The sequence below is a fragment of the Mirounga leonina genome, unplaced genomic scaffold (genome assembly GCF_011800145.1).
Source record: "Mirounga leonina isolate KUSES-001 unplaced genomic scaffold, KU_Mleo_1.0 Mir_153, whole genome shotgun sequence".
Taxonomy (NCBI): domain Eukaryota; kingdom Metazoa; phylum Chordata; class Mammalia; order Carnivora; family Phocidae; genus Mirounga; species Mirounga leonina.
Genome location: NW_023270387.1, coordinates 5,311,887 through 5,331,685, shown reverse-complemented (window position 1 = coordinate 5,331,685; position 19,799 = coordinate 5,311,887). Strand labels below are relative to the sequence as shown.

General features: G+C 43.5%; 1 protein-coding gene across 1 annotated transcript in view; it reads right to left on the bottom strand.

Annotated features, from left to right (window-relative positions):
• The window catches only part of CUL5 (cullin 5), an 88,952-nt gene extending 69,747 nt beyond the window's left edge, over positions 1–19,205 (bottom strand). Inside the window, exon 1 of the mRNA XM_035008851.1 lies at positions 18,842–19,205. Coding sequence (XP_034864742.1) covers positions 18,842–18,865 — 24 coding nt within the window. The 5' untranslated portion in view covers positions 18,866–19,205. The remainder of the gene's footprint in view (positions 1–18,841) is intronic.
• Between the last annotated feature and the right edge of the window lie 594 nt (positions 19,206–19,799).

Here is a 19,799-nt window from a genome sequence, read left to right as displayed (position 1 = left end):
TGCCTGGTAACCTTGGGTCAAACTGGATAATCTAACAAATGTGATTCAGGGAGGGAACGGGCCACACCCACAGAGTCCTTAAGGTTGGGGCTGACCAACCCAGAAACACTACTGTAACTTGGGGAGGTGGTTTTGGGTTAACCAAAATGGAGACTGAGATTATCCACAAGCAATCAATCAGTCATCCCTACATAACGAAGCCCCAGTAAAAACTCCGGACAGGGAGGCCTGGATGGCTCAGTCAGTTAAGCAGCTGCCTTCAGATCAGGTCATGATCTCAGGGTCCTGGGGTCAAGTCCCGCATCAGGCTCCCTACTCAGCAGGGAGCCTGCCTCTCTGCCTGCCACTTCCCCTGCTTGTGCTCACTCGCTCTCTGACAAATAAATAAAATCTTAAAAAGGAAAAGAAAAACTCTGGCTGGCTCAGTAGGTGGAGCGTGCGACTCTTGATCTCAGGGTTGAGTTTGAGCCCCATGGTGGGTGTAGAGATTACTTAAAAATAAAAATCTAAAACAAACTCTAGATGCTAAAGCCTGGGTGAGCTTCTCTGGCTAGCAGTACTCCATACACACGGTCACACAGTAAGACCAAGAGAGATACGCGATCTGACTACAGCGGAGAGGACGAGGAAAGCTCTGTGTTTGGAAACCTCCTACACTCTGCCCTCTTTCTTTGGCAGATCTTAATCGTATCCTTTCTCCAAAATAAGCCATACCATGATCTATGAGTCTTTCTAATGAATTATTGAATCACAGGGTGGTTTTGGGAACCCTCCAAACTTGTAGCTGGTATGAGAAGTGAGGGGGATCTTGTGTATAAAGACTGTGCCTTCTAATTTTATAGTTGCCCTAAATTCCACACAAAAAGTATACTGAGATTCTATATAAATTCTGAAAACTGAGAAAAAACAAAAAACAACAACAACAAAACAGAAAAATACCCATCCCCCTTTTTAATACTAACAAAACCCTGATACCAAACTGGTGAGAAAAGCACAGGAAATGGAAACTCTAGACAAATTCAACAAGGACATAGGTGAGAAAATCTTAAATAAATATTAACAAATTAAACAAGTGGCATATCAAAAGAATGATATTCATAATCACACATGGTTTATCCCACGAATGTGAAGTGGTTGAATATTAAGAAGAGGAGGTCATCAATTCATTACATTACTAAAGAGAGAGAGAGAGCATATGTGTTCAGTCATTACTACCGGGGCCACGTGACTTGCTTTCACCAATAAATACAAGTCATTCACTTCCTAACATGCTTATGAGAAATTTCCAAACACACCTACGGAACTCATTACTGTTTTTACTATATAACATTCTTAAAGATGCTGCTCACTCGTATCAGATAAGGTTCTAGACTAACTACCTGGAATCTGCAAACTCCCTAAAATTATAACCCAGAAGAGGTCTCTAAACATGTGGGCTAACAAGAACCCACCTCAGAATCACCTAGTGCGGCAGTTTCACATACAAGTTTCTTTCTTTCTTTCTTTCTTTCTTTCTTTTTTTTTTTTTTAAGATTTTGTTTATTTGACAGAGAGAAAAAGCACAAGCAGGGGGAGCAGCAGAGGGAGAGGGAGAAGCAGACTCCCTACCGAGCAGAGAGCTGATGCGGGGATCGATCCCAGGACTCTGGGATCATGACCTGAGCCGAAGGCAGACGCTTAACCATCCGAGCCACCCAGGCGCCCCCACACATAAGTTTCTAAAACTTAACTCAGACCTACTGGGATCAGAATCTCTTGAGTTCAGAATCAGCATATTTAGTAAATTCATGATAAAACTACATAAAAATGTTAGAGGATCTATGACCAAAAACAGGTTAAGAACCACTGACTAACAAACTCTTGTGAAAGCAAGTGATGCATCTTACATCTATGGACACTGGTGTTTTCTTTTTTTTTTTCTTTTAAACTTCTTAAGAAAGGCAAACGGTCACATGCAGGGCTGCATTTGGATGTCTGGAGTCTTGCAAGCTTGACTACCCTACACTCTCCTACAAATGTACCCTGAGAGCTTGTTTGGAGGTTTTAGCAGGGGAGTATAGCTATTCATATACCCATGACCAAAGAACGGTCATCCTCTATTGGGGAGAGTCATCCTCTTTAACCAAGCTTGCAGCTCCGGGAGGAGCACACACCGAGTGGTGAGGGAAGGAGGGGACACCTGCCTAGTCAGCCAGATCAGCCAAATCAACCCTGCTGATCAATGAGGTGACAGATGTCACAGCCAGATCATGCTCACCTCCTATATCCATGAACACTGATGATCCTAAAAGTGACTGTACTGTCTTGCCCCAAGTACCTTTTTTAATTACAACATTCTTATTATAAGCACCCACGAGTGATATTCATTCAAAATTTTGTACTGGGATTAGCTGTGCTTTCCCCCGAACAACTAGTTCATTTTTACCTTATAGACTTCAGTGAATCATGTAGGTAACTTTGCTCTTAAGTGTTGGCTATGGAGAAATTCAGAATCAGATGTGTAATTCTACGGCATAAAATTTGTGTACTAACCTTTTATGGCTGGCTTCACTTTTTCTACTGTTCCCTCTGAGGGAGGAGCATGCAAACAAACAAATTTGAAAGAACCATAGAAAGTTTTCTTGACTATGACATGGAGAATCATTATATAAACCCTTAATTAGAGGATACTTTACAACATCAACTAAGTCTATTTCCCTTAGCAATTCTGGCAATTCATAAAATTAAACATAGTATAAATCCTGCAATTAAAAATCAAAAAGGTACAAAGGACTGGAGTAAACAGGTGTTTGAGGTAAATTAAATACTGGTTAGACTCTGAAACCTATCAGCTATGGCAAAATAACAGGAAACACATTTTGGTTCTTCTGTTTGATGAAATATACAAGACTAACTTCAGGAACATTTTCCCCTAATACTGAATTAAAGGAGGAATTCAATAACTGAATGTTTTCTCTTAACCTTTTCGAGTCAAAAAATAATGCTCAAGCAATTATTTGGCCTATTCTCTGTTAAACTGAAGAGCGTATCATTAAATCATAACTAAGCAGCAGAACACCAAATCTACTATCTACGAAAGAGTGTACCTTATCAATATGTGAAGGGACCTTCAAATTATGAACCCTGATTTATGAACATTTCCATTGGCTAACTGAAGACCCCCTCATCTCTGTTAACTTGCTACAAAGTCTCTTTTGCTTTCTCTCATTATTACTCATAATAACAGTAGGTTGAACTCACCAATTGCTAGTATATCTAGGATTGTCTCGCCCACTGGCTCTTTTTCACCAAGACTTCAACATCTGCCGTACCCCTGCCCCTCTGTCCTTCGCTCCTTTCAGCCCAACTAATGCCCTCACAGGCTTTCTTCTTCTCAAACACATGGGCTCTGAGGAGGCCAGTGGGGAGCTGGTCGTGAGGGAGGAGTACTTCAGGCAGAGGAAGCAGCCACTGGAAAGACCCTAAGGTAGTAGCATACTCGATGTATTCAAGGTAGAGCAGAGTAAGGATAGACGAAAGAACAGAGGAAGTCAGGGAAAGCAAAAAAGGTCTGGATCTTGCAGGGCCTTGAAGACCATTATAAAGACTGTGGCTTCTATTACAGGTGATATGAGAAACAACGAGAGGGTTCTGAGCAAGCAGTGACATGACTGATTTACATCTAAAAACCTTCCTGATTGCAATGTTAGAAATACACTGTTAGGGACAAGAGCTAAAGCTGAGTATGAGTTTAGGAGGCAAGGTAAGAGGTGACAGCGACTTGGATCAGTACAGCAGCAACGGAAGTAGGGAGCAGTAGCTACATTTTATGTTTTAAAGGTGGCACTAAGTAGGATTTCCCAACAGTATGCATCTGGGATGAGAGAACGGAGTAAAGCAGGACTCTAAGGCTTTTGTCTGATCTATCAAGACCCACAAAATGAAGTCCACTCCAGGAGCCCTGCCCATGTCACAAATCTAAACCTAAGTCAGCCTGCACTTGTGGGAAAAACCTCACTGCCAAGGAAACCCAACACCAATCACAGTCCTCCAACTTGGCTTTAGTTAGGGTGTTTTACCCTTGAGAAGAGAGCCTGCTCGCCTCATAAGGAAATCTCCAATGTCCTAACCAATCAGGCCCTGTTTCTGTACCACCTCTTCTAACATTCTACAAACCTTGCCCTTGCCTCAAATCCTTCAGGAAGAGTACTCTCTCCCCAGGTTGTTAGGCACTGCACTCCCTCAACCCATGGATCATCTTCCCCCAAGTCAAGGACATCAAACTCGTTACTGCACTGTTTTCGTTGTCATTTGACATGTGCAAGAAGCATGGCACTGCCATCAACTGGAACAGGAAACACTGCCCACGAAACAGGCTCAGAAGCAAAGCCCTGGCATCCGGTTTCCGATGGGCTGCGTCTGACACATCTACTCAACAGCCCCTTGAAGATGTTCAATACACAGCTTCATAAGCAGCTCTACAATTAAAAGAGAAAGGTCTGGTCAGGAAATTAAAGTACAGAAGTCACTGGAGTGCAGATGGGTTTTTGAACTTGTTACTGAACCAAGGCGGTGAACGTTAAGAGAGAAGAGGACCCAGGCCTGCGGCCTTAGGCATCCAACATTAAGAGGTGGGAAGAAGAGTAAGAACCAGGAAAAGAGACAGAAGGAGCAACCACAGAGGTGGCATGAAAATTAAGACTCTGGTATCCTGGAAACCAAGGGAGTAAAGCGTGTCAAGAAAGGGCGAGTGATCACATGCAGCACATGCTCCTGAAAGATTATGCAGGAGGACTACTGAAATAGCAACATGGAAGTCAGAGACTTCACATTAATCATAGAAGAACATTTCAAAGAGCACTAAGGACAAAAGCCTGACTGGAGTGGAACTAAGAGAAAAAGAAGGGAAAAAACCGGAAAAGTACAGACAACTCTTGGCACTTTTGTTGTACGAGAGCACAGAAATGGCATGGGAGCTGATACGGGGAGAGGGAGTCAAAAAAATTTTTTTATGATGGGATAAATACAGTATGGTTTTTATACTGATGGGCACCTTCTAGGATATACTATGGATGATGTGGTAGAAAAGGAGGGAAACTGCTGGAGAATTTGAATTTAAATTTAATTTGCCCTGGTAGGCAAGAGAGAAAGGGGCCTAGAGTACAGAGGGGCGGAAAGGACTCTTCACTGAGAGGGGAGGCAGAGCACACATGCCGATGCTGGTAGGAGAGGAGATGATGTAAGTGCCACTCTGCAAACTTCATTTCTGATTGCTTCAATTTCTCAGTGATGTAGAAAAAAGGAAAATGCCTTGGAAGATGGGGGAGGAGGTGCTAGAATTTTGAGAGAAAAGATATGAAACAGATATCTAGGGAAGTAGAATAAATGGCTATGGTAGTGTGACTGGGCTCACTTACAGACTCTGGTCATGGATTTAAAGTGAAAATAGCACAGATGTGTCTTTTTTGCCTGCAACATTCACACACGTGCTGGCACTGAAAGGTGGAGAGATGATTTAACCAGGGTTGTAGTTTTCCCAAATGAAATGAGAGATAAGCAGGGGAGTCAAAGTGTATTCAAGGGAGTGATTATAATGACTGAACAGAGAATAAATACCCGTAAAACTGAGAGAAAGGACATCGGGATAAGAGACAGACTTCTGCTTCCAACCACAATGGAATAACAACAGCCAGATTTCCCCCTCCTGCCTCAACAACTAGAGAGCCACAGGGCAGTACAAGACAGTACTTCCTGAGAAAACCATCATAGGCGAGCCGTACAGATGCCCAACATATTGCCTAGAGAGTTTCCAAGCCTCAGCACAAGCAGGGAATCCAAACAGCCTGGACGTTTTACTTAGGAGCCAGTGTTTAGAGAGGACAAGGTGACAAAAATTTGTGATGCAGACAGAAAAAAGAGAGCTGTACTAGACATACAGAGAGGTCACCTTAAGCCCTTGACTGAATTCTGACTTGCACAAGCATGTGAGAAAACTATCAGAGACTGGGGAAAGGTCCATTAGAAAGGAGTAGACAGAACAATCAGCAAGGCTCATAAAGGGCTAAGAACAGTTTGTGCTCCTACCAGCCAGGGCAGAAATGCTCCTTAACACTAGGGAGAGTCCTCAGAAAGGCACTGCATCCATAGCGGAGCCAAAGTACTCCTACTCTGAATGTTGTTCCAGACCCACTCTAACAAAACTCAAAAGCAAGCTTCAAAAAGATCAAGCTGATTCCAAGTAACTTAATTGTGTCAAAGCAAAATCCAGAAACATTTAAAGGATATTTGAAAAACTCAGGCCCCAAAACATAAAACTCACAATGTCTAGCATCCAATCAAAAATTACCAAGCAGGCAAAAAAGGAAAATATAACCCATCATCAAGAGAAAAACCCATCAACAGAAACTGCCCCAAAATAACATGAATGATAGTTTCAGTAGAGCATGATGTTAAACCAGCTATTATATACTTCACAAGTTCAAGAAAATAGAGGAAAGCGTGAACATCACAGAAACAAAAGATTTCTAAAAATGATTATCAGGGAGCTATGGAACAACATCAAATGACCTAACTTACATATAACCAGAGTCTTGAGGTGGGGGGGGATGGTTATCTGAAGAAATAGAAACCAAAATGTTTCCTAATTTGATAAAAACTATCAACTCACAGATCTCAGACACTATACAATAAGGTGGTAGAATCAATGAATTAAAAAGGCCTTAGTGGAGCTAGATTACCGGACTAAGAACATTAAAATGAGTTAGAAAGACAGGAGAAGGTAATCAGAGTAGGATGCTCAACACTGACACTACAGAAGGGTGAAATTTAAAAAACTTCTCATATTTTTATTGTTTTTGTTTAATCATTCCCTTACAATATTTTGTACTATTTCTTTCATTGCAAATATATGGCACTTAACTAATTTGGGGTTACAGTCAATAAAATTTTCACATGTGATACAAAAGAAGATTTCCTTTTGCTTATCTCTAAATAGCTTCCTTTACATTTCGATGGGTAGTTTGAATATCCAATAACACTGAACAAATTTGAGTTCAGCTATTTATAACTTTTATTATTTAAGTTCAGTATAATCTTCAATGTAGCTCATTCCATCAATTTTGATCATTTTACTTTATAATATCTGACTACTAATTACGTGTCCGGTATGGTTTTAAATATTTACAAGTATTAATTCATTTAATCTTTAAAACTACCCTCTGTGTTTGGTGATATTATTATTCTCACTTTATAGATGAAAAAAAACTGTACACTATACCCTGAGATTAGGTTAGGTTATTTCCCTAAGATTATAGACAATAATGCAGAGCTGGGGTTCAAATCCAAGCAGTTTAGTTCGGTTAGAGCCTCATTCTTTTTTTCTTTTTTTTTTAAGGTTTTATTATTTTTTTAAGTAATCTCTACATCCAATACGGGGCTTGAACTCATGACCCTGAGGATCAAGAGTCACATGCTCTTCTGAATGAGCCAGCCAGGTTCCCCTGTTAGAGCCTTATTCTTACCTACTCACTGGGTCTCTCCTGAATGAGTAATGGAAGGACTTGCAACCTATGGGCCAGAATCCAACCCCTGACTTAATTTCACTTAAAAAAAAAAATTGCAGGGAAAAAAAAAATCTATGATTATAAAAATTCAGTGGCAATTATCTAAAAACCACAAGGCAGAAGCACCACTACATGAAAGACGTATTTATCTTTAAACATGGTGCAGAAGAAAACACTTTTCCAAAAAGCTAAACATCTTTTTCCAATGAAATGAGAAATTTCAAACTACACTTCCCTTTAAAACCTTTATGTTTCTTTTATAGAGAAAAAAAAATTTTATACAAATTCTGATAGTGCCTAAATTTTTAGAAACCCAAACAACTAATTTTAAGGGAAAAAAACGACATCAAAAGTAACAGTACTGGTAAAAGTAACTTATTTGGGGGGCTTCATCATTCATTTGTTCCATTTATTCATTCAACAAATAATTTGAGTGCCTAATGTACTTGAAGAATTATGCTAATCATTGGACTTACAAATGAAAAGTCTTCAAAGGAACTCACATTCTAATATAGTATTTCTTAAATTGTGATTAAGAGACTCCTGGAAGGGTCCCAGGATATATTTTTGAGGCTCAAAGGTGTAACAATAAATTCTTAATTTTGTTTTTGTTTTAAAAAGCTAAATAAGCTATTAACACAAGTAGGGTCTGGATCATTTGTATGACTTACAACCAATCACTAGCCAAAAATTGTACAATATTAAAAATAAGAACTTTTGTTCCTTAAGAGATACCATTAAGGAGGTGAAAAAGCTACCCACAGAGTGGAAAAAGTTATTTTAATACATATATCCAAGAAGGGCTCTTCTCCAAAACATACAGAGGTTCGTAAGAATCAGTAAGAGAGGAAAAAAAATCCAATCCCCCGGCACAACACTTGAACAGACCCTCTACAACGCCAATATCTAAATGGCCAATAAGCATATGAAAAAGCACCCCTCGTCATTAATCATCAGGGAAATACATATTAAAACCCCAATGAAATAACACTACACACCACCAAAAAGGCTAAAATAGAAAAGAATGACAATACCAAATATTAGAGAAAATTTAGAGAAACCAGAACTCTCATCCTTCTGGTGAGTGTAAACTGGTACTACTATCTTAGGAAACTACTTAGCAGGATCATGAAAGCTAAATATATGTATAATATGTGACACACCAATTTCACTTCTGGGCATACTTCCAATTGAGCTGCATACATACATCTACCAAAGACCTGTACAAGAAAGTACATCGTATCTCTATTCTCAATAGTGAAAAACTATTAACAACCCAAATGTCCATCAACAATAGGATGAATAAACTGTGAAATATTCATAATAGTGGCATACTATTCAGCAACAAAAATTTAACATATAGAGGAACCTCACAGACATAATGTTGAGCAAAAAAAGTCCCAAGAGTACACACTAGTTCATGAACAAAGTACATCTACAGTTATGAGAAGTCAGCATAGTGATTACCCTGGGGCGGGGGTTCCAAATTAGAGACTAGGACAGGGCAAGAGAGAGGGAGCTTTCAGGGGTACTGTTAATATTCTATTTCTAGATATGGGCGTTGATTATACAGGTATGTTTGCTTTATAAAAAATGTATCCAGCTATATATTTATGATTTATAGGCATTTCTGTATATAGGTCGTATTTCAATAAATCTTGCTTTAAAAATTGTCATGCTAGTGTTGTTCATTTAAATATTACTGAGTTTTTAGACTTGTATTTAATTGGTAACTATCTTTTAATTGTTAAAGAACTCTGAGTTTAAGGAATTTATAGCTAATTTTATATCCACACATATTAAAAATGTTGTCAATAGCTTCCTCCCTTCTTTCCTTCCTTCCTGAATAACTCAGTCCGAAAGCCAGTGTCAATGAGATTTCTCACTGTCAGAGAAAGAAGTCACATTATATGGAAAGGGAAAAGGATAGAAATGAGTTTATTGGAATTGGGAGGACTGGGGTGAACTCACTGGTTTCAATACTATACAGAAATCAGCACAGGGTGTGTATGTGTGCGCATGCACGTGGGTGCATGTGTGTCCTAGCTCAGCCCAATGGGAGGGCCTGGGAGAAGCAACATCCCAATAGCAATTAGCATACCTAGCATCCAGATCCTGATTTCTCAATACCATAGTCCATGAAAAGGTTCCTTAGAGAAAAATGTTAATTCCAAAGTTGGGGCAGAGACGATCCTGGAACACCTTTTTGTGTCAGAAAGTAAGAAAGTATTTAATCTAAGCAAAATAAATGACAGTAACAGGTTACAACATATTAAATAAAAATTCTTTGGATGGGGGGGAAACACAGCCACTGGCTATTGGCATGGTTACATTTAACTCCTAAATGATCATCTATAAATTCACTGAAGGAAAAACTAGAACAGTCTAACAGGAAGCCTCCACAACAGTGCATATAAGCAATACAGGATGAAGCCCTACACGGAGACGCTACAGGTGCGATGTCCATGAAGCGGTTTTGTGAGGAAAGAATTATGACTTAGCCATTTACCAACTGTGTGACCTTGAGTATGTTACTTAAACTCTCTGTGCTTCAGTTTCATCTAAGCAAAATGGATTTAACAAAGTTATCTATGTGCAAGGGTTGTTACAGGATTTAATAAGACATGTAAAATGTTGAGAGACGTGGATGAAATAATTAAACGTGGATGAAATAAAGTGCTGGCTATTTATTATATTAGGGACTCCTACTGTAAGTACTATTGCTTCTAATTCTCCTACAGTGACAGGATTTGGTGGTAGTTAGACGTAGGAATGAGAGAAAGCTGAAAATGACTCAACAAAAGCAGTATTAAGGCCCTAAGCTCTCAAATGACTGATGAGTAGCTCCCTCACTGGTACTCCCCAATATAATTCAAAATACAAAGGATACTAAGTTCTAAAATATATATTAGAGGTCCAAAACATTTTCTTTAAAAAAAAAAAAAAAAACATAACCCACACATTTTTTTCTCATTTTTTTTAACGGGAGTAGGATACCTTAAATATGTGTTTGTTTTGCCTATTGGATAATGCAACACGGCTCTCAGACTTCTGACCTGAGTAACTGACAGAGCGCCAACCATAGAAGAAACGCCAGGGGAGGAGTACATTTGAGCTGAAAGATTTGGAAGAAGTGGTAAGTTCAGTTTGGGATGTACTGTCCAATAAAAGCAAATGCTGAAGTTCTAACTCTTGGCCTCTCTTTTTTCCTGTGTTCACTATTCCTCTTTAAATAAGATAAAAGTATACTTACTACTAAATTGTTCTTTACTTAATGTCTCCCCCACAAGGCTGAGGAAAAAAAAAAAATCAGTGTCAAGTTTCTCAGAAAGAGAGGAGAGATAGGATGAAAACAGTAAGAAAAAAAAGATCAAAGAAAGAAAAATAGGTGAACAAAGGCTTAGCTCCCTTTCTTACTCTAATCAATATAAAGAAATCAGGATCTCTTAATATAATATGTTGGTTACCCAGAACCAATAAAGTACATTCAGCTATATCTAAAAAAGTATCCCCTAATGGAATAATCAGTTCTAAAACAAACTGACAGTCAAATCCTACAATCTCTTATCTATAGCCATGGAGACTATTTCAAAGAAAAACAAGCATGCATTAGGAGGAAAGCAAACTACAGAAGAAAAGTTTGTTATAGGGCAGTAATGAAAAATGCCATATAGATCTTTCTAGAATATGTTATTTAAAAAGTTCTGCACACTTCCTACTGAAATTCAAGAGCAGTTTTTCAAACAATGAATTCATCTGCAACAATTCCATTTTATTTAATCCCAAGAAAAAGGTAGGTACATAATTCCTTGTGTGCACATATAAAACATACTAAAAAAGTAGTAATGCTTGGGGCGCCTGGGTGGCTCCGTTGGTTAAGCGATTGCCTTCGGCTCAGGTCATGATCCTGGAGTCCTGGGATCGAGTCCCGCATCGGGCTCCCTGCTCGGCAGGGAGTCTGCTTCTCCCTCTGACCCTCCCCCCTCTCATGTGTTCTCTCTTATTCTCTCTCTCTCAAATAAATAAATAAAATCTTTAAAAAAAAAATAGTAATGCTTAACACAGGAGAGTGAACAAAAACAGAAAAGTCCACTAGCTTGCAAAATGTACTCAGAATCATTTTTAAATTACTCACTTTACAACAAAATAACACAACTGGTTTGCCCTGAAATGTCCAGAAATCCCTACATACAAGTGCCATCAAACTGTAGAAGCAATCCTATGACCACAATTTATAATGATATCAAATGTTGCATTTGGGGGCGCCTGGCTGGCTCAGTCAATGGAGCGTGTGACTCTTGATCTCGGGGTTGTGAGTTCGAGCCCCACAGTGGGTGTAGAGAGGACAAAAAAAAAAAAACAAAAAAAAAACAGACAATCCTAAAAAAAAAGTTGCATTTGGAAGAAAACAGAATTTAGTTATTATTACTGCCCTAGAACATCTCCCTCACCCCAAACACATGACAAAAAATTAAACTCTTCTTCTGTAATTTGCTTTCTTCCTAATGCATGCTTGTTTCTCTTTGTTGTTCTTGTAATATCCTCGTGATGACAAAGGTGCAAGAAAAGTTAAAGGACAAGTTGAGGGAATACCAGAAATAATGACATGGACACCAACAGTAGCAATTACTTCCCCTGCACACTTTCATGCCCGTAACATTCTGACTATGACACAGGGAGGTTATTTGATTTAAGATTTGTATTTGTTCCCTCTGTGAAGTTCCTATCCTATTGATTCTGAATTATATCCAATGATGGCATGCTATTTACTTTACAAAAGGAATTCAATTTGTGTATTTCAGGTCTTCTGTGTAAATCATGAGGCTATTTGAATGTGTGGGTTCCTGTACGGTCTATGAGCCACCAGCACTCCCAGTTATGTGATTTTAAAACCACATCTGCAATCCCCATTAACCAAAAGAACCACAAAACTCCAGTATATATTTGAATCCTGGCAATTCTCACTATGTTCCAGCCATACCACCCTTTTAAATGTGTTCCTCAAATAAGCCAAGCTCACCACAGCACCTCAAGACCTTTGCCTAGAATAGAATGCAGATCATTCAAGTCTAGCGTCAATGTCACCTCCCAGAGGCCTTTCTAAACCAACCTAAGAAAACTGCCTTTCCCCCATTCCTCTCTGCACATCTGAAGCCAAGGGTTTAAGCATATAGATTTAATTTGGCTTTGAGATCGAAATTTTTAATTTAGACTAACAGGACTTTTTAAAAAAAAACAGAAAGCTAGGAGATGGGATTGAAATGTCATCAAGTGGCAAGGAAGGAAAATTCAACAGAACATAGTTGAAAGCAGTATTTAGGGGGAAAAGATATAATTATTTTGTTGTAAATAAGTAAAAGAGTGCCCCCATCTTCTGAACACTGTTTCCATCATAGCTCTCGTTTCTACAAAAACTACCCAATGTGTTACTTCTTTGGTGTCAGTATTCACACGTTTGAATGTAAGCCCCAAAGACTAGGGACTTGTCTGTCATATTCACTACTGTATCACACTTAGAATAGTATCCAGCACAGAGTAAATGCCTACATTTTGGGGAACAAACCCCATTACAAAGACCAAATATCCCTGATACCGCCTGTACTACATGTTTCATGACCAGTGTTTTAACCGGAGCTGTCACTTGTTTACTTGTGTACAGAGTCCATCAGGCACCAATTCACTCTACACCCACTATACCAAGGCACGAGTCAGATGGCCTTCTGTGACACAACTGGGTTCACCAGGACACCTAGCAAAACATCCAATAAGAAACCACTGTCTTGGGGCGCCTGGGTGGCTCAGCCATTAAGCGTCTGCCTTCGGCTCAGGTCATGACCCCAGGGTCCTGGGATCGAGCCCCGCATCGGGCTCCCTGCACATCGCGAAGCCTGCTTCTCCTCCCTCTCCCCACTCCCCCTGCCTGTGTTCCCGCTCTCGCTCGCTCTCTCTGTCAAATAAATAAAATCTTTAAAAAAGAAAAAAAGAAACACCTGTCTTTGTCTCTCTTCTCCACCCTTCTTCTCTGCCCCCTAGATGGATCTCTAGCGTCCTCTTGATACCCTCCTGCAGTCTAAAATTTCCCTTTTCTAATCCACTGATAAATGACTGATCTCTCAAAGTTTATCCTAAACTGTCACTTCCTGTCAGTAGCATTAATATATATCACCTCCAGATTATGGTAATTGCCCATTTATTTTCATAGAACGTGAACAATGCTCACACTGCCATTTATCACAGACTTGTAGTAACTGATTTAGTCCACAAACATACATAACCCCGAGTTCCTTTCTCCCTAGGCTGTGTCAAATGTAACCGTGTCTCAAGGATGGGACACTGGAGGGAGGGCAGGCGGCCCTAAGGATCATGTGCCTCTCACATGCCCATCTGGAAGGGCAGTTCCCAACTCAATGAAAACTGACAAGGCAGGTTCCAAGTAAGGCTTTCACTTACGTTCAAAGAGAAATTAAAGAATCACTAGCGTGCAAGAAGCGGGCAGTCCTGCTTCCAGGGCAGCCGACCAATCTCCTCTCCACTCCCACCACATTCTACCTTAATCACCACCTATAAAAAGTCTACCCACCCTTCAAAATCCAACTCCAATGCCTGATCAATCCACCAGAAATGATGTCCTCAGTCTGTGAGGGGCCACACAGACTTTGGTAACACTACTTAAGTTCTCGCCTTAGGGAGAAGATCAGTAGTACCTTTTACCCTCCCGTAGCATATGGTGAATTCCCAAAGAGGACAGATGTCTTACATCCTTGTATCATTCGTGGTGCCTAGTACACAGGTGTCTAATGAAATCATTTTAATAATGAATTCTATAGACACTCTGAATCACCCCTTTATTATTTCCATTTTCTTTCCTCTCAAAAAATAAAGTTTCCACTGAGAACAGTAGCGCGCCTCCTATTTCAGTTTCAAGTTTGGACTCTCTAATGAATTGGTTTTTATACTTCTACCTCCTTCTCTCTCCCTCTCTCTAAATCTAATTAGAAGGGAACAGAACCAGAAATTCCTCCTTTTAACCAATCAACACTCATTTAGTGAGCATCTACAATGCACAGATCATGCACTAGACGCTGCAACAGTGGAGCTTACAATCCTGAAAGGGAGTCAGATACGCAAACAGACTGTGCAACTAATATGTAAGGCATAAAGCAAGTGCTAAAACAAAGTGCTGCAGTGCTCCGGAGCACTAAGAAGAGGGGAGGAATTTACGGGTACAGGACCCGTGGGCAGAAAGAGCCGCTGCTGGGCTGGGTCTTAATAAAAAACGGATTTTAAGAGGCCAATACTGAAATAGTGGTATACTAGTGAACCAACAAGGAACCAGCCAGGTAGAGGTAGGGGTATGAGAGAGAGAGAGAAAGAGGGAGAGGGGGACAGAGAGGGAAGAGAGCAGGAGGGGACAGGGGAGGCAGACAGAGAGATATTAGGGAGAAGACCCAACTGGAAAGATATCAAAGAATTTGAACCATCAAAGGTATCTGAGCAGGAAAGTGATATGGTCAGAACTGTGTTTTGGTCCAGAGCTCAGATCAGAGTTAAGAGATAAAAATAGTGAAATCATGCGAGTTAGGACTGCCCCAGAAACAGAAGTACAAAGATAGAATAGGGCTGAAGATTAACTCCTGAGAAATAATCATACTAGGGAGGAGAGGAGGGAGGTCAGTGAAAAACACCAGTGATCTGAGACAGAGGACACTATGGAGAGAATCGCATAAAAATCAAGAGAGAAGCAGAGATAGTCATCAATAATATTGGAGAAAAATCTCATTTGGCAATCAGGAGGTCGCCATTGCTCTGGAGACCGGCAGCTTCTCTGTCAATAGGTGGGGGTAAAGGGAGTGGAGTTACAGTAAGTTAAGCAAGAAGGTGAAGAACTATAAAGGCAGCAAGTGGGGGCTGCTTTTCAAATAACCTCGGGAATGAATGGCAAGAGGAAAAAGGGCCAAAGTTTTACATGAGGAAATACATGAACTTTTTTACTCCATAGAAGCCAGAATAAGGGGCCTGAAATGTGCTGGCAGGTCCTGGAGGGGAAATGAAGGCTGAAGAACAAGCCAGGAAGCAACACCGCAGGTGCCTCGAAAAACAGAATATAGGGGAAACTGGAAAAAGGTGTGGTACTGACCACAGGAGTTAACTGCATACAGTAATAGGCTAAGAATTAAATGGGGTTGAGACTTGGCAAAATAAGATTTAAACAACTGCTATTTGGGGTAGGATACTCAACTTTCTGAATAAAATAGCACTCGGGGCCTAGATACTTCCAAAGCAAAGGAACCAGAATTACATGTTAAAAAAAAAACAAACTTAAAGTAGTAATACTGAAAGGTTTTGGGAGATATAAACCCCCCAAGACACTGGTAACTGTTTACGACAAAATACACAACACAAATCTTTGCATGTTAGATTTCCAAAATCCAGCCATAGTCCACTTGCTTTCAATAGACAATATAATCATTATTATATCAAATGCCAATATTAAAAACGTAGGTGGTTTTTACTGCTTTGCCCTTTGACTTTAAGTTTCCTATCAAAGTTCTGAATCTTATCCTTCGGAACGTATTAGCTGTCCCTCCAAACTGTCATCCACAAACTCAATAAACTAAACTCCACCCAAGTTACTGGCGAATAGGAAGAAAACTTATTTTTTCAGCAGGACACTACAGGCCTCCCTTTATCACTTATCCTTCTTCAGGTACAGCTATTTATGATCATGAATGCAGTTCTAACTGTATTTTCATCTAGCCCACGTTTCTCCATTTTGACCGCAGGACATGATAATTCTGTCAAATATAGTCTGGTGAAACCTATTTGCACAATGTCTAAGGCATGTATCTTATGAACCAGTCTGTTAGTCCTGTCAAAAGAGCAAACGAGGCCAACCTGGCCACATCCCACTCGGCTCTATCTTTATTCAAGGCACCACCAGACCTGAATTTAGGTGATCCTATGAATTATTTTATGGGTCTATCCTGGCAGGGTCTCACTACATTTCTCCAAGAGGACAAACTTTTCACTTTTTAATTAGTTACTTGTTTAAGTATGAACATGAGACAAGCGCCCTCCCTACTCCCAATATGGAAAGAAAAAAAAAAAAAAAAAGATTTTTCTGGCCAACTTGAACATGTAAACTTTTGAAGCTACAGACAGAAGAATCAAATGTCTATTTATAATGCCCATTATATGATGTTAGTTATGTGTATTTAAAATCACATACTATGTAAAACAACATTCACAAATTCTTTCTCCCCCTTTCCAACACTTCACAAAACAATTTCATTGAAAATTTTCCAGTGTATCTTTGGCATCTGTCTTCATGTTCACTAGAGTGAATAAGTCATTTTACCCGGTTTTTCAAAGCATTATCACCTTCCTTTAATTTATAAAAGTTGTCTGAGTTACAGAACTTTTTGACTCCTTGTGAACTTTTTAACCTAAGTCCTAAATGCCTATTTCCTATACATTCAAGCAGTTTTCTCCATCTACAGGTGTGTGTTGGGTATGCAGATTCATAATCTCCACCAAGTAGGCACAGCTAGGATTTACCGAAGTAGCTTGAGACGTGCACCCTCCCCAAACAATCCTTTGTAAGGCTTCGCAGGGAGTGGAATAAAGTGGTTTGCTCTTTTCTGAGAGAGAATTCTTGGGGGAGTAAGACCTTGCTTTACATCCGAGTAATCAAGTAAAAAAACAAAAACCCCACAAAGAACCAGGAACCCAATTCTTTCTTTTTTTTTTTTTAAAGATTTTATTTATTTATTTGACAGAGACACAGCGAGAGAGGGAACACAAGCAGGGGGAGTGGGAGAGGGAGAAGCAGGCCTCCCGCCGAGCAGGGAGCCCGACGCGGGACTCGATCCCGGGACTCCGGGATCACGACCTGAGCCGAAGGCAGTCGCCCAACCAACTGAGCCACCCAGGCGCCCTATTTTTATTTTTTTAAAGATTTTATTTATTTATTTGAGAGAGAGAATAAGAGAGAGCACATGAGAGGGGGGAGGGTCAGAGGGAGAAGCAGGCCTCCCGCCGAGCAGGGAGCCCGACGCGGGACTCGATCCCGGGACCCCGGGATCACGACCCGAGCCGAAGGCAGTCGCCCAACCGACTGAGCCGCCCAGGCGCCCGCAGCCCAATTACTTCTTGGACGCGCTTCAGTGAGTAACACCAGCCACTGCTTCTGTGAACACGCGGGACGCACTAACAGGGGTCTCCAGAAGGCCAACGGCTCTCCTTCGAGTCCGTGGGGACTCGGCCATCCTGCTGAGGCAGGAGCAGGACGGCTCCCTCCACCGCCACGAATTCGCTTTCTGAGAGACAGCACGGCGGTAATTCTGGTTCCCAGTCGTGTGTCGTGTGCCGACCCAGTGCCGGTCGCCGTTCTAGGCATTTTACATACAGCGGCTCGACCTTCGCGCTCCTCCGCGACCGACGCCGCAGCGTTGACTGGAAACCTGGGCACCGAGAGGTTAGGAAGCTCGCGACGTCCCCCGGCTTCTCAGGCGCCGGCCGAGCTTCGTTCCCGGCCCCGCCCCCGCTGAGAGGCGCTCCGCGGCGCCGCCAACTCGTGGACTCCCGCCTGCCTTCCGAGGCAGGCCCGCGCGCCCGGCAGGTGGGTGGTGCCGGGGCGACGCGAGCGGGTCCAGGGCGCCCCTCCGCGCTCCGTCAAGCCCCGGCCACGTGCTCCTCGTCGCCCAGCCCTCCGAGCGCGGGGAAGGCGCCCCCCGGGCCTCCGGCTCCCTCGCCAGGCCGCGGACGCGAAACCGACCTCAGCCCGCGTCTCGGACCCGCTAACTGGGCGCAGCGCGGCCGCGGCCCGCCCCGCGCCGAGCGCCGCCCTGGGGCTACCGGGGAGTCCCCCGGGGCTCCGGGCAGGGGGTGGAGGGCGCGGCCGGCCGGCCGACCGAGTCGCGCGCCCAGGACGAGGCCGCCCGAGATCGAGAAGGCGGGGGCCGGGCGGGCAGCATTTTCTCGGCCTCCCGTTCACGCGCCTTGCACTCCCGCCGCCGCGGAGACCCCGAGAGCACCGCGCCCGCCGCCCCGGGCCCCGGCGGCCCCCCGCGAGCCGCGCTCGCCCGGGCCCTGCGCGCCGCGGGCCGGCCGGCGCGACGGCCAGCCGGAGCCTCCCGACCCCCGGGCCCCACACGCGCCTTGCGGCCGCCGCCCCCGCCCCCCGCGCCGGACAGCCCCCGAGCACTCTCCCACTCGGCCGCCGAACCCGAGCCGGCGTCTCCCGGAGCGCCGAGGGCGGCGGGCGCGGAGCCCAAGCCGGGCCGGACGGAGCGTCTTACCTTTAACAGATTAGACGTCGCCATGTTCCTCCAACTTCGCCTCTCGCGAGACGGCGCGAGACTTCGCGGCGCTCGGGGCCAGGCCGCAGGCGGAGGCCCGGCCGGCCCGCACCGGGGAGTGCCGGGCGCCGCGGGGGCGTGCCGACGGCGCCGACGCGTCCCGGGCACTGGGGCTTCCTCGCTCTGCGCCGCTACATGGTCACCGGAGCGTCCCCACACCGGAGAGCTTATGCACACGCCCGGGGAGGCGGCAGCGGCGGCCGGGGAGGAGGCAGCGGGAGCCGACCTGAGTCGGAAGAGGAAGCATCGACTCCGCGAGCCGCCGCACTCTTCCGGAGTAGCCTTTGGGGTTGCGCCCGCGGCGACCACGGCCACGAATTTAGCTGGGCTCGGGCCCGGCAGCTCCGGGTCCGCGGCCGCGTCACGTGACGCGGCGGGCGGGGGCGCGCTCGGGAGCGAGCGTGGGAGCCGGGCCGCCTCGGCGGGTCGGAGCCTGCGGAGAGGCCGGGAGCGCGCCCTCTGCTGGCGGGACCGGGTCTTTCCCCTGCCCCGCCCCCACCCCAACTGCGGGGAGCGGGCGTGCGAGGAGCGCCGCGATCCCGAAGGAGACGCTCGTGCCCGCTCGGCTTGGGGTCCGGCAGCTCAGTCAGTAAGAACTGGCACCTCGGAGGCGTCCAGTGAATGTTTGTTGAGTGACTGCGTGAATCAGTGGAGGCGCCAAAGTGTTAACTATTAGTACTTCCAGCCCGGAGTGCCTGACGCTGAAATAATCCATACAGGGTTGTTCAGGCAATGAATATCAATCTTGGATTTCCCGAAGGCACGTGATCCCAGAAGGTACTCACCGTAAACCCCCAAGCTTTAGCCCTTCAGGCCACTGACCCCTGGCCGGGGGAAGAGAATATAACTCACCGTAGGACCTACAGCGTACCTGGTATTCTGTGATGCGTGCGTACAA